Genomic DNA, 16,367 nt, shown 5'->3' with positions numbered 1-16,367 from the left:
ACCTCTATTTCTTCCCTTCCAGCGGTTCCAGCCGCTTGCTATACCCCGCTTACCTGTGCAGCTTCTCCGCCAAGCGCTGCAACCACCCCTGTGTCTATATTCCTCCCCTTTAAGCGGTTACAGCCGCTGTCTTCCCCACTCCCTACTACGTCTGTCAATATTTCTTCCCTTCCAGCGGTTCCAGCCGCTTGCTACTTTATTCTTACCTGTGCAGCTTCTCCGCCAAGCGCTGCAGCCGCTCGAGGCGGCGGATCTCATCAGAGAGGTCTCTCTCGCGCTCCTGCTGCGCCATCAGCAGACGCGACCACGCTTGTTCTAGCGCTTCTGGTCTTAAAGTCGGTTCTATCTCTATCTCGCCCACCGTTTCGAAGTATTTCTGTAAACGAATGAGTACGAAAATAAAATATAAAACGTTTTTAGGTATTGACATTTTAATGATTATTGAACAAAAAGTTGGCAATAACAAGACTGTACAATGCAAGTTACAATACAAGTACAAATAGACGGAAAAGAAAAATTGACATCAAATGCCTTCTCGATACCATAAAAAAGACCCTTAGAGCTGTATCTTCTAAACATTATTTTAATTGAAATCCAAAGATAATGAACACCACAGATAATACATAAAAAAAATTATAGTGGTAAATTATTATTTTTCTGTATTTTAACGATTCAAAAGTGCTTCTAAACGAAGTCTAGTTGAATAACTGATTTATTACTTGAGATTGAAATGTTACAGATTGAATAAGCTCACCTCTAACTCCCGGTATTGATGGAAGAGTTTCTGTTTGTCCCTCTGCCTGAGCGGCACCTCCTCGTTGCGGAAACGCGTGCTTTCGCTGAGTAGCTTTTTCATTTCGATCAAAGTTGACGGGAAAGCACGGTCCTGGAAAATGTAATGTATAAATTTTAGTATATTAATTAATCCAATAATTAATCCAATTAATCCAATACAAGATTGTATTGGATTAATTGAGCAAGAAATGCTTTAAAATATGGTCTGTCATTGAGATTCTGGTCACAATATTGTTTATGAAATAAACTCTTTTATCAATTTTCTTGATCTTGTAAAAAATACTTGCAGAAAAAGTCAAGTGCAAGCATATTCCTGATATTTTAGGACATCTTAAGAACAGCTATTTTCATCACCTATCGTTATAAATTATCATGGAAATGGCCAAAGCAAATCACTCTATTATATCCTTTTATTTTACTTTTATATCCAGCTTACCTGCATAAGAGAGCATTTCTCGTGTAACCACGCGCGATGCTGCGCCGCGTTCTCAGTGTACGAAGCGGCGCGGCGCTGAGACTCAGCGTCGAACAGCGGGTGGACAGCGGGCGGCTCGGGGAATGTCTCGTATAGGGATGAGATGTATGTGATGAGGGACTTTTCGTCCGGTTCGTGTGTGTCGACGTCTGGAATGAATGGAGCACTTTGTTTAGCACCAATCAAAATACAGTAGTAATAATAGTTATCAAAATTTGCGATTAATTAATTTAAATTGGATAGAATCGAAAAAATAGGCTTTGAGGCAACGTATAATATTTGGGTAAGTTGGTTGGTAAATGCGAAAGATATATTTCTATGAACAATATAAACACGAATTTATATCAAAAAGTAATCAGAATTAAAGAATAAAGACTACAGTATAAAATAAAAATTACAGAGGTGTATTGGGATAAAAAAGAAACTATTGTTACGAATGTAGCAGAAATAAATTGGACCATCCTGATAACTTCTAAACATAATCGTTCTTTGAAATATAATATTTAACAAAAAAGTTACATCACTTTCAAATAGAAGTAAACCCAATTTAAATTAGACCACGACTTGCAGACACCAGCTTTTAGAACCTCTTCCTTTTTTAAGTCCGTTGAAAACTCTATTAAGGTACCTATACTACAGCAAATTCTATATCAATCAGTAACATTGTCAATTCTATACACAAACAACTAAACATACAATACAAAAAGACATAGACAATAGTGATCCAGCCCTATTTCATCACTAGACATTCTAACAATAGACAACGTTAAATGCCAAAGGATACACGAGTTCAAACGACACAGGTGAAGAGTAAAATTACAGTACTGTCTTGAGTAGAGAACTATTATTTACGCTTGCTTGCTTTGGAGGAAATGACGCCCTTGAAACGTGGAATAAAAGTACGGAAAACGTATGTGAATTGATTCTATATCAACGAGCATAAAAGGCCGTATACGAAGATTGAACTGTTATTAACAATCTACAAAATGATGTGTGTGTAATAAAGCCAAAAATAATAATATTTAAAAATTTATGGTTGCAGAAAAATTCGACCTACTCTACTTATTATTGATAAACATTTAGAAGTTAATGCTATTATTTATAAAACATTGCAGATTGCTTTTAATTGCGTAAAACTTTTTGTATATTTTATTGGGTTCTCAAAGGTATGCTAGCAAAGATGGCATAAAAATTAAGGTAACAAGGGTACCTTTACAATTTCACCACTACGACGTAATAAATAAAGAATTCTATAAAACACACTCATATAGTACCAACGTGCAGACAACGTCACGGTATTTAGTTACACGTCACCGGAGCGTAAACAATGGCTCGTAAAGACCTGTCTGGAATCTGATGGTTCTCCTTTGTGACTCAATCCATTACTTTGGATATGTTTGTTGAGAATATTATGTTTCAATTATCGACCTATGTTCCTATTGTCGAGCCAATTTAATAGGCAACATTTGACGTCTATCAATTTTATCTTCGAAGAGAGGTAACCTGCTTAAAAACATCGATTAAAGTGAATTAATCGATATGGATTTGAAACATTTGTCAATCGAATTTATTAATTTATGATGATTTTTATTCACAAGTAATCAATGCATTCGATTCAAGATGTCAGATTTCGATTTTTAGAGTAACGTCTCTGGTATTTAAAAAGAAAAAAGGTTTATTGACACAAAATTGTAGTGACGTCAGTTCTTCAATTCAGAAATTGTTTATTATGTTTAGAATGGTTTATCAGTAAAATGAAATCTTAAAATTACTTGTATCGGTCATTATTATTATAAATATGTAGTCGTAATTGAAAAAAGTTCAGCAAATGTGCAGTTCTAACAACAACGTTCTTGAATTTTGTTGAACTGTCAAATGTTGCCTATTAAAATGGCTCTACTATAATACGTCTGTATCCATACTAATATTATAAATGCGAAAGTAACTCTGTCTGTCTGTCTGATACTCAATCACGCCTTAACTACTGAACCAATTTGCATGAAATTTGGTATGGAGATATTTTGATACCCGAGAAAGGACATAGGCTACCTTTTATTGCGAAATATGTACCACGGGCGAAGCCGGGGCGGACCTCTAGTATATTATATAGTAGTAGTAGATGATAAGGCTAAGTTAATGCAATGCTCAATTTTCTTTGGACAGGTACATGATAAGGAAGAGATTATGAGGACGTAGAACGTAATTTTGGGTTGTCAAGTTTTTTACCTGGCCACGATCTATTGAAGAAGTTTTATATTATTTATTTATTTGTTTATTTATTTATTAAGCCAAACCAACAGTAGATACATACAAATCTTGCGAGCTTAAATCTAGAAATATATAAATGTTAAAGATGTATCCACCAATTATAGGTAAGGACAAATTAATTTTTATATATCTTAAACTTACTTAAATAGTACCAACTAAATCAATATAACACTTATGTTAATTTATTGTTATGACTATCGTAACTATCTTTAAAGTAATTAGCAATAATAGAACGGTAGAATATCTAAAAAAAACTTATCCTCATAAAAATTTCATATCAAATGACACCTGAAAGTCAACTCTTGTACTTTTGTCTCAAATGCTGATTTTGTTTACGTTTGGTGCATTACGTTTGTCATATATTCTATGGTCATATCCAAATTTAGAAGAATTATTGAAATGGGAAATGGAAATTTTTACTAAAACTGTCGATTTTTCTACTTATTTTTTATTATTATTAGTACAATGAAATTTTATACTGAAATGCTATTTGAAATATTTGATCTAGTTACGCCTTAATTGCGTCCATTCGCAGTGGACTGTGAAAATGCGTGTTTACAAACGATCGAACCGACAAAACATTGACCTGTACATTCATTGATCATATAGTACGGACGGACAAATCAAATTTATTTTGGATGGGTTCATTTCTAGATAAATTAATAGAGAAAAACAGACTGTTATAGGTGAACATTGTAAAATTAAAACTAAGTCAATCTAACAACATTTGGTATGTGATTTGAAATGATGGAAAAGTTCTGGATAGTATAATAGGACGTAGGATTCAATACTGGTTATTTAGATGGACAATAATGAAGATCATTTAAAGGTTCTTGAAGATATACCTAAATATCGAAGAAAAAGCAAAATAACAAATCGTTGAAATGCATAATCTATACAAAATATAGACCATTTATATGATACAGTTTTAATGTTAAATACATACCTTCGGGGTCCAAAAGCCTGGTGACTCCATACTCCTTCTCGACGACGTGGAAGGCTGTCTCCAAGCGCTCTCGAACCTGCCTTGATCTGTAAAATAAAAAGATATTTTAATCACAATATAAAGGTTTGTAAGAATTGTAGTCATAGATAAAATGATTAGAATTATCAACCACATGCAATTATTATAAAATACGGATTTGTCTTAATAGAAAAGACATTCTGAATCGGTGGTACTTTATCTATTTTACTTTATCTATTTATAGTGTTACATATTTATGTAACACTATAAATTTATAAATTTCCCGACGTTTCGAACACTTTACAGCGAGCGTGGTCACGGGCAGACTGTGTCTGCTACTAAATAATATTATGAATAGATCGCGTTTAAAATCCGTTAAAAATCTTTAATTTCTAAATGAAGAGTCTTTTGAAACTGTCTTAAAATGTAATTGACCAAAAAAGAGAGCATGTAACCAATCATCTATTAAAAAATGGGCAGAATATTTTTAGGTCTGGTAAACATTATCCTACCTAAAACTGCAATTAGTTAATTTGTTAAAATTTTCCTAAACAGTAAACATTGCATGGTCTACGTATACTGCAATCTAGCTATTCATCCTATCATCGTTCCATCGTACTAGGGTCAAAGTCTACCTGGTACTTAATCCTCACCTGATATTACGCCAGTCTATCAGATCAGGGCGGTTCCTGTGTATTAAAGCGTTGAAGGCCAGTCCATCTCGCCATGACGAGGTGAAGTCGGACACCCGCACGCCCGGGTACTTGGCTGTGGAGCGCCGAGCCCAGCTCAGCAGCGCCTCGCGGGCCGTCACGTTTGGCTCTTGCCCAACCACTATGTCGGATATCTGGAAAGAAGACAGATATTTAATTAAAGGCAAAGTATTCGATGAGAGCGATCAGAATGTGCTGTTGAATTAAGGTCTTTGGTAGAAGATATACCCAATTTTACACGCTTTATATTAGCTTCACCTGTATGTTTGTAACCGACTTCTTTGGGCGCGATTTTGACCCACTTTAAACGGCCAGATTTCGTTCAAACTTTGTAGATTTATTGAGGACCGATGACAATACACTAATTTGATAAAATAAATAATAGTTTAAAAAAAATAAAAAACACGCTTTTTATAGAAAACCGAACTAAAAGCGTGTTTTTTAGTTTTTTTTAAACTATTATTATTTCGTAGTGTCTTGTAGGGAATTTCTATTCTACTTATCATGAAAGCAAATAAATAGGTCTTTAAACTCAGCTGTTCACATTTAAAGAAAAGTAAGGTAACAATAAGAAATCACTCATATTTCAAAGTAAATTAAAACTATAAGGAATCCTGCTGCAGGATATAAGCAGTCGCTTGCGATCATAGAATCAGTAATGACTAAGGTAATGACTAATGACCAATCCGACTAAAGTAAAACATCAGAGGTTCTCAATACGTTGCGTATATTATTGATTTAAACTGAACACATATTTCATTAAATATACCTACCTATCTAATGCATCAAAACTTGACAATTAAATAAAGCAAAACTGAAAAAAGGAACTTATTTTTTTATAAACCAAGCTTAATCTACATCCAGACATTCTATGAAATATAAATTAACCAGCTAGTACGTCCTGTGCGCCTGGCGAGCAGCCAGACGCAGGAATAGCTTCAAGTATGAGGAAGTCTCTTTCATTAGCTCGAATACTATGCAACCTGATTATCGTCATGTTCCAGACTTGTTTGCTAGTCTGGTTATCTGTTAATGAATAACGACAACGCGATGTGTATGAAATCGTAGGCCAATAGATTCGAGTTGTAATCGCTTATTAAGTCTTTTTATGTATCCATACTAATATTATAAATGCGAAAGTAACTCTGTCTGTCTGTCTGTTACTCAATCACGCCTTAACTACTGAACCAATTTGCATGAAATTTGGTATAGAGATATTTTGATACCCGAGAAAGGACATAGGATAGGTTTTATCCAGGAAATCCTGCGGGAACGGGTTTTTCTTTGAAAACGCGGGCGAAGCCGCGGGCGGAAAGCTAGTAGTTAATATATTGTCTTTCATTTTTTTTTAATATCTAATGATCACTGTTGTTACATTTATATCCAGAAGTCCATTAAATTACTGATACTTTCCAATATTAGAACTATGTTTTTGAAAGGGATATTTCGTAAAATTACCAATTTCTATGTCATGTTTGTTTCTTTTAAACTGTATAAGTTCTCGTTTTAATATAGTTCGACGTGTTATTAAAAATAAACGTTTCCTAAGTCTCAGCTACGCGGAATAGACTACAATAATAAAGGAACAATTAATAAACATAATGACAGTAATTTAGACTATTATAGAGACATCAATCACAACTCCACCGTTAGTATAATCTTTAACATCTGAACTCGTATTTCATTTACAATTATTATTAACAATCTTTTAACAATGTATAAAGTAGATAAGTCATCGGAATCAGTTGGAATCCTTTGTTTATACTCTCCACTAATAAATTTATAAACTTAATGTATGGATATGGATGTACTGATTTCAAATTAAAATTTATTGAACACAGTTAGAATTTGTTATGATTGTTTTATTGTAACATTTTTTTATGTCAGAGCTAGCAAAATAACTGCATATTCGTCTGATGGTAAACGACCTATGCAGTAGGTCTATAGTAAAAACTTTTATGTCAAATTTATTAAAATTGTGTTACTTTTTAGACAAAAGTATTGTGCCATTATCTCGCAATTTCTGTCATAATAATTTACCTCTGAAATTTTATTCCATAACAATACCTAAACATAAATCCATACATTTCGAAGAATACACAAAAAAGCATTCATGAAAAGTATTTCTCATGTCCGTTCCATATTCCACGATCGATTCATTGTCCACTTTTTACATCACAAAATGTTATCGCCAAGCTAATATAACCCTTATTTATATATAGAATAAGATGGTATTTTACTACAGTTGGATATAAGTTAGAAGCACAAAGCATGACCATATCTTTCAATCTATGACAAGACTTGTAATTTCATTGCAATTTAAAGGAGGCCTCAAATATAAGAACGTAATAGATACCTATCTTCTTCTTCTCTTATATATAAAAATGAATCGCAAAATGTGTTGGTAAGCGCATAACTCGAGAACGGCTGAACCGATATCGATAATTATTTTTTTATTATATTCCTTGAAGTACGAGGATGGTTCTTATGTAGAGAAAACGTAAACATGTACCACGGGCGAAGCCGGGGCGGACCGCTAGTTATATATATGAATAGTCAAAATTATTGATAGACGTTATTAAGCATATTCAGTTACAAATTATTCCCACTTTTTTTGTACTTAATGTGTAAAAAGTTAGTAATTTTGTTTGTCAAGTTATTAAAGAAATATAATTCAGGAAGCTTATCATAGAGCTATGTATCTATTATGTGTGGCCATATTATGACCACTTATTCCCAGCCAGTTTACGCCGTAAATTGAACTGACTGGCAAATTCATATTTCAATACACGGCGTAATCTGTCTGGAAATATTCGGCCCCTGTTTGAAATAAAAAAGAACAGGGCTTTTGATTGATTTAGGGCTGATTTTTCAATCCTTGGTTTAAACTTATTCATCGAATAACGTATTAAACTACCATTTCAAATTTGTATTCTTATTGTCCGTATATGACAGTTAACAGGTGACATTTTAAAATGTTCGTGTAATACTTTATTGGATGGAAAAATTTTAACCAAGGATTGAAAAATCGGCCCTTAATGAAAAAAAAATGTGTGCGTGTACTAGTTGTACACACGTAAGAAGTGAAACTTCTTTATGACCTTATTTTTCAAAAAATAATTTACTATATGCACCTTTACAGAAATACGTCGAATCACGCGTGGTAGGGATAAGAAAAAGTTGGCACATAACGCAAAAATGTCACGCGTACGGCGTAACGCAAAAATGTTACACTAAATTTTTGTCCAACCCCGATAAAGAAGTTTCACTTCAAAATTTTTTTTACATTATACCAACATTTTACTATACTTTCTATCGATTATTATCATTAACTTATAAATAGACTAAGGGCCGATTTTTCAATGCTTGGATAAAACTTATCCGTCCAATAAAGTATTACACGATAATATTAAAATGTCACGTAAAGTGTCAAATACGGACAATTAGAATACGTTTTTAAAATGGTAGTTTTATACATTATTCGACGAATAAGTTTTATCCAAGCATTGAAAAATCGGCCCTAACATGTTACTACGCTTGCATAGGAAGCTATGTTCTAAATTAATTAACCATCGATAAATCTTACATATTATAAATAGACCCGGCGCCTAACGTATAGATATTTAGAAGTAAGAACTGTATTTAGAACTTGTTTCTTTTACCACACAACCTATTGCTACATACTTGCTTTGACATTTAAGCTATTAGAACTCTGTAACAGTACATATTTAAGTTCCGATCCTTACTTGGTATTTTAATTCTATAATGAAGTTTACTAAATATAACTACCCATTTATTTTAAAACAGGTATATCCCTTATGACAAACAGACAAACATGAACTTATTAATAACTTATTCGCCTAGTATAGGTATACTAGCCATTCCCCACGGTTTTACCCGTATTGCTCCGCTCCTATTTATCTTAGCGTAATGATATACAGCCTGTAGCCTTCCTCGATAAATGGACTATTAAACACTCAAATATTTTTTCAAATCGGACCCGTAGTTCCTAGGTTTGTCGCCTTCAACTAAACAAACAAACTCTTCAGCTTTATAATATCAGTATAGATAATGGTAATAATTTCACACAACTATAACCTAACTTAGTTTCCACTTAAGATACTAAGTTACATCAATACAATGCTATGTCGTATCTAATGGCTGGTTCACACTTTGATTAGTGCGAGTGCAGGTGATGAGTAGTACTACGTGTGGACAGCGACTGTTTAGTGCGAGTGTTTAGTAGGCTGTGTAGTAAAGTGAATAGAAGCGTGTTCTATTTTTTTGCGAGTGGACTGCGAGTAGCCACGTCCCGCGCGCCCTCCCTTCCCCCTCACTCGCAGCGTGCCTGCAGTCGCACTAATCACCTGCACTCGCAGTCAATTGGACACTACTCGCACTACACACCTGCACTCGCACTAATCACCTGCACTCGCAGTCAATTGGACACTACTCGCACTACACACCTGCACTCGCACTAATCACCTGCACTCGCAGTCAATTGGACACTACTCGCACTACACACCTGCACTCGCACTAGTCACCTGCACTCACACTAATCAAAGTGTGAACCAGCCTTAAGTTAGGCTGAACGTGATGACATCACTGCTGACTGCTGAGTCACACCACCCACGGCCGTTCAATATCTTATTGTTTTGAATATTTCGAAACTTGTTTGTGTTTACTTAAAAATATCGTTAAGGGCCGATTTTTCAATGCTTGGATAAAACTTATTCGTCGAATAATGTATAAATCTACCATTTTAAAAACGTATTCTAATTGTCCGTATTTGACAGTTTACGTGACATTTTAATATTATCGTGTAATACCTGTGTGTAAGAGCGTATACGCACTATGCGGGTAGCCGTCCGGCTGACCGCAAGCACAATTATGTACGTAATATTCATTTCTATGCGCACTGTGCGGTCTGCGGTAGCCGCATCGCAGTGCGCATAGAAATGAATATTACGTACACAATTGTGCTTGCTGTCAGCCGGACGGCTACCCGCAATGCGGCTACCCGCATAGTGCGTATACGCTCTAATACTTTATTGGACGGATAAGTTTTATCCAAGCATTGAAAAATCGGCCCTTAGAATTAGTACGCTAAAAAGGCGGATTTTAAAGAAATTAAAAATTGCTAACTTGTATAAGGCCCTGTGTCAGTAGATAACTTAACTTTTCTATACAATTACATTAATTTTTACGTCGAATATACGCATACATGATATATAAAAAACGACATAGTAAATATTTAAATACTTTACATAAGTATCTATGTATTACGAGCAAAAATTTCAAATGGTAGTAAATATTGCAATTTCATACAAAATTTACAAATTAGGTACCTAGCATATAAACAACAATAATATTTAAAGAATGTGGCTTGCTTGGCTATGGCTTGCAATGTTTTCAAACTTGATTATTTGGTTATTCAGGATACAAGATTTGATTTGAAAACTGTCCAATACAATGAATATAATAATTTTAACCAACCAATAAAAAGCCACCCTGTATAAATAACCCTTCATCTCTTACTAGCTAGATAATACTAGCCATCGTCTCACGTCACTCTAATTAGAGGCTGTACCTGCCGCTCTCGTTAGTTCAGTAAAGTTGTTTTGTATTGGTCCGGGAGCCAGCAGCAGATTTTATGACCAAGTTCCTCTCAAGCGGTAATTAGTAAAATGCATCAAAGTATAGTATTATGAAGCCTCGTGAACATCAGCTGGAGCTCGGTTGGGGGGAAGAGCGGTTGTAGCCTCCCGTATCAGCTGACGGTTTTTCCACCAAGATACAGCCAGCTGACATATATATTTATCCACAGTTACATATAAGCTATCATCAGGTAAATTTTTGTTTGAGAGGATATAACGGAAAATAAATTTTTCTTTAAATTTAACTTTCATGTTCGAGACACCAGCTGACGTATAATACACCATGTTGTAACCAGCTGACTATTTTTTTTCGTTGAGATATTGGGTTAGCTACAATTTGACAAATTTTTAGCTGAGAGTAAATGAATGAATGAATGTATTTTTTTTCCTATGTGCGTGGGAGGCTACAACCGCTCACCCCCCCAACCGAGCGCCAGCTGACGTTCACGAGGCTTTATAATACTATACTCTCATGCGTCTGACGAATTATCTCTTGAGAGGAAATAGTTAACCAAATTTGCACCTGGCTCCCTAACCATATAGCTTACATGTCATCGAGGGAAGTAATTAAAGGATTATCCACCGCATTAAGGTATAATTAATATGCTTATAATAAATAATTTTTTATAAACTAGAAAAAAATCGAACACGAGGCGATTCGACATCGAATTTTTCTATTTTTTTTTAAATTTCCATTATAAAACTTAAAATCTAATGCTACTAATTATGTATTATACGCTCATCCCTTTTCTAGTAACTGTATGCTTAGTTCTGAAAACTATGTACGAATTCGCTGAGATTTTATACAACCTGTTATGTTTTTCCTAACTAAAGTTTTAGACAAAGCTGGCGAAGCCGCGGGAGGAACGGTACTAAACTATATGATACATACTTCCATCCTCATTTCATCCAGTATCTACATGTACTTCAAAAGTTCCTTCACACAGTGGTCTATTTATTTCATCTCGTTTCTATTTAAATCAAGCTGAATCACAGAACAATAAACTCAGAAGGGAGCGGTTCATTAGATCGTGTTTCCATCTCACGACTCAACATTTCGTGGACTTGGTGCAGTCTGAGAATATTGCTAACGTCAAAACTGTACAATACTTTCATCACGAATAGAGAGAACTGCATCCAAAGTTTTGTAATAAGATTTAGATACGATTCTAAAATAAGTATATCTTTACTTAATATTATAAAGCTCAAGAGTTTGTTTGTTCGAACGTGCTAATCTCAGGAACTACTGGCCCGATTTCCAACAAGAGCGGAGCAATAAGGATAAAACCCCGGGGCACAACTAGTTATGTAGAATATTCGGCGCTATACTTCAATAATTTCTACTCTCTCTCTCTTTCTTTCTCATAATTTCTATATCTATAAATATTGCATCACGACATAACAAAATTGCACACAAAAATCATCAGAATATTCTCATTCAAGTGAACGTAAGTTTTAAAAACAACCCCGCTACTTATGCAAGCTTTAAAAATATTTAAAAAGCTTTAAAACGAAACCTCGTCAAAAATATAACCTACATAAAAAATTAACGATTCCAAACACATTAAAAATCCACAAAATCAATCAACAAGTATAGCCCTCAAATCCGAGGGTCAACAGTCAACACCCAACATCCGAATCGGATGAGATCATAAATTATATCACAATTCGATCATCTTAAATATTTGACCACTTTTAAACGATTAATGATATAAAAAGTTTCGTATTAAATTGTTGTAGTTGTTTCGTAGACGGTCATGCTTTTTGTGAACTGTCTCAGTATTTTATTTTTACTTTTTATGTGCATAAAAAATGTTTCAGTAAAGGAACTTTGAAGATAAAGTTCTTATTCAAACATTACATAATCCAAAATTTATTATACTACGAACATTTTGAATAATTTTGAGTGTCAGCAACAAATATATCTGCAAAAACATTCCAAACAAAATTAGTGGAATGTTTTTTTTTTTGTTGTTTGTATCAACATTACGACCAAATATTTTTTTTCCTCACATATAGGTACTTCCTAATTCTTCAAATGTTACCTACATAGATATTATGTATTTGTATCAATTGTACCTACATAATATTTATATATTATTATGTAGGAACTGGGAACATTATCACCTTACCAAAAGCTACACTTCTAAATTCTCACAAGTTAAGATTTGCTATAAAAAGGACAGATTGCAAGTGCAGTTGACTTCTGAGAAACATGCCGTCATGCCATAAATGGAGTTTCATGTAACGGTGACTAACACGAATGTGGTAGCTTTATAGTTTATACCGAAAAGCGCTCGATTTAGAACATAATATTAACAATATTTAAGTGAAGGAACTGAAATTAAAGAAAATCCATACATCAATTATTATGTTAATAAAAATATTGTCTGTTTTTAATTCTTAGTGTACCTAACCCTAATGAGTGTGTATTACAATTGCTCTGTTTTCAATCTTTTGATTATTTATTTTCGGCTTTCATATAAGATAGATAGATATAGGTAAGTTTGTATTAAAAAAAGCGTACGTAACTTTTGCTTTCGACTTTCGATCTAATACTCAACATGTCCCGCGAAAGGGACAGTCAAACAGACATACATAACACATGTAACAGGAGCCATAATCGACAGCCGCACTTCCGCACGTCACGCGCGAGTAACGAGGAAAGCCGGGGGATAGCTATAGTCATAGAAAGCAACACCTAACACCTGACAGGTGATCTCAGATACTTTACGTCATCTTACATCTCAATCAGTGGACGGTTAAAGTACTTTTAATTAAAGATTTCAACGGATTTTAAACGCGATTTAATAACCCTTTTTATTATGTCGAGGTCTTAGGTCGAGGTCTTAAAATGAATAAGATATGACGAAGCAGATAATTATGGATATATTCTGTATTCAGTATCTTACTCAAAATGAGACCAATCTCATACACTCCTTAAACATTAAGCTAACAAAACAAATACACAAAAACTTCAAACTTAAACAGTTACAGAGCATGTAAAATATTCGTCAATTTTTCTGGCGCAATTGTGTAATTATATCAAATCCATTCCGTACATAAATATAACTTAACCTTTCGTCTTTTTGCCTCGAAGGTAAAAAACCAATACATCAAACGTTCAAAACAAACACCGCTGATGAAGTAATCTTATTAACATATTTATTACTAGATTTCCGCCTGCGGCTTCGCCCGCGTTTTCAAAGGAAAACACGCATAGTTCCCATTCCCGTGGGATTTCCGGGATAAAACCTATCCTATGTGTTAATCCAAGTTACCCTCTATATGTGTGCTAAATTTCATTGTAATCGGTTTAGTAGTTTATGCGTGAAAACCATACATACATACATACTCTTTATAATATTATAGTAAAGAAATACGCAAAACCACGAAATATAAACGCAAGTATTCGCTAATCCCAATACTATATTTACTATATCCACATTTAAATGTAAAGATATTTGCAGACGGGCCACATTACAAATAACTTTGCTTATCAGGTAGCGAGTGTCAAATGACTCGCAGTGTGTTCTTAGAAAATCAATTTAACATGCAAAAATAAATAACAAACTTTTTATAGTCGTTTACAGTTTTAAATTTATAAAAAAAACATACCTTATATGTGATAGAAATAGGATCGTAAAAACAAAACTAATTTTATTCATAACAGTTACCCTGAAAAACTTCTAAATATTACTCGAAATAAGTGTTAATTTCGACCTTAAGATAAATAATAATTAACAAGAACCTAGGAATAACACACACCATATTATTAGCTATACATACTAATATTATAAAGCTGAAGAGTTCGTTTGTTTGAACGGGCTAATCTCAGGAACTACTGGTCCGATTTGAAAAATTATTTCGGTGTTAGATAGCCGGATATTTATCGAGGAAGGTTATATAATAAGCCAAGTTTAATTTTTAATTATTTTCATTTCCAATGGTCATATTTTGTCCAGTTTTTATAAGTAAACATTTCTCTAAAACGATATCAAAATAACGGTGCATGAAAATCATCTTGCTACCCATATTGTGCCGTACGCATGACTGGATGCGCCGGCGCACCTGCGCTTCCTGCGCCGTGCATAGACACTGCCCAGTGCCCATATGTAGCACTTCCGAAGTTTGATTTGTATGACAATTATGAGTGTTTGGAGACAGGTCTATTTTAATAATATTATATTATTATAAAACTTTATAATGTATTGAAGTATAGATGGCGTCTGTTAGTCGATATATTTTTATTTTACCTAAATAACAATCTGGATGGAAAACTTGAATAGGATAGGTATTATTCATTACACATTATTTATCTTTACACCTACAAAAATTTGTACGAAACGACAACAACAAACTTCTGAACATTAAAATTCATATCACAAGAAAAGAAGGAACTAAGTGTAGATCCTTTACAATATTTTTTTGAGTCACTCAGTCGCGATGGATAACTTAGGATATTATTGTCACGTTAATCATCTTAATCCTACAAAACACATACAGAACTAGAACCATAACAAGGCAAAATCAAATCAAGACAAAAAAGGTAACAAACACAAACAAGATTTATAACCTACATTTTAGCAATCAGCCTACGATATTTTATCGAATCCTTAAAACTGGTTATGCAAAATCAAAAGAACACAGTTAACACCATCGAAGCAATACCTTAATTTAACGCAAGTTAACGGTGAAACCCACAGTGAAACCGATAAAATATGGCGAATTCAAAAAACAACGGTACAAACAATACAGAATGGAAGAAATACAAATTGATCGCTAACAGCGCGGAGATCCGTTCTTTGTGATTTATTAACTGATAGTGAAAAGGTAAATAATTTTTTGAACAATTGAAGACCTCATTCTAGATTTTAGAAGCAAATGATACCTATGACGTCACAATGCATTAAGAATTATGAACAGGATTTGTTACTGTAATAAAACTTGTGGACATTTATTTAAATGAATATGCAGATAAAGAAAACAAATACTTAATTCCCCTATATTATTATGAATATTTTACAGAATATTAAAAAATGTATGTGCTGTTGTTTTATTCGAACTTCGATATAGTATCTCCTTACTTTGACTTATTCAAAAACTGGTATTGCGTGCGCTCGCAATATGTATTACTTCCATAGATACAAAAGAGTGTGGGCCCTAATAGCATTCCCTGTGAGACTACATATTTTATCTCTTGAGTGGTGAATAAATATTTATTACCAAAGAGGTTTTAGCATATAAATAAAACACCTTTACTTCAGAGTTCATTTTGCCCACGTATTTTTATATTTAGAAATTAGTCGTCAAGCCAGTCTTAAATTTGCAACGTTTAAACATGCCCTCCAAAAACTTTAAACCTATTTATTTAAACATTATCTCATTCCGTATAAATATTGTGTTAAAACATCTAAAAACCGATTACTTTGTGTACCGGACCGACTTGTTCACACAGAACGTAAAAAATTAATGGTATATTATTGTTTAACCGC

General features: G+C 33.8%; 1 protein-coding gene across 13 annotated transcripts in view; it reads right to left on the bottom strand.

Annotated features, from left to right (window-relative positions):
* Positions 1-16,367, bottom strand: part of shot (dystonin-like protein short stop) — a 300,260-nt gene that overhangs the window by 129,910 nt on the left and 153,983 nt on the right. For 12 of the 13 annotated variants that reach the window (XM_089710553.1, XM_089710550.1, XM_089710555.1 and 9 more), the window contains 5 exons: positions 5,156-5,349; positions 4,485-4,570; positions 1,232-1,419; positions 755-886; positions 207-376 (listed from right to left, as the gene is read on the bottom strand). In XM_089710553.1, the coding sequence (XP_089566679.1) occupies positions 207-376; positions 755-886; positions 1,232-1,419; positions 4,485-4,570; positions 5,156-5,349 (770 nt within the window). Of the gene's footprint in view, positions 1-53; positions 94-206; positions 377-754; positions 887-1,231; positions 1,420-4,484; positions 4,571-5,155; positions 5,350-16,367 lie in introns of those variants that run through there. The other variant, XM_089710554.1, reaches the window with a different exon arrangement.

This window comes from Colias philodice, chromosome 25 (genome assembly GCF_061535455.1).
Source record: "Colias philodice isolate Cphi_HAF_F1 chromosome 25, ilColPhil1 Martin Lab GWU primary, whole genome shotgun sequence".
In the NCBI taxonomy this organism is placed as follows: domain Eukaryota; kingdom Metazoa; phylum Arthropoda; class Insecta; order Lepidoptera; family Pieridae; genus Colias; species Colias philodice.
This window is presented reverse-complemented; position numbering and strand designations above follow the sequence as displayed.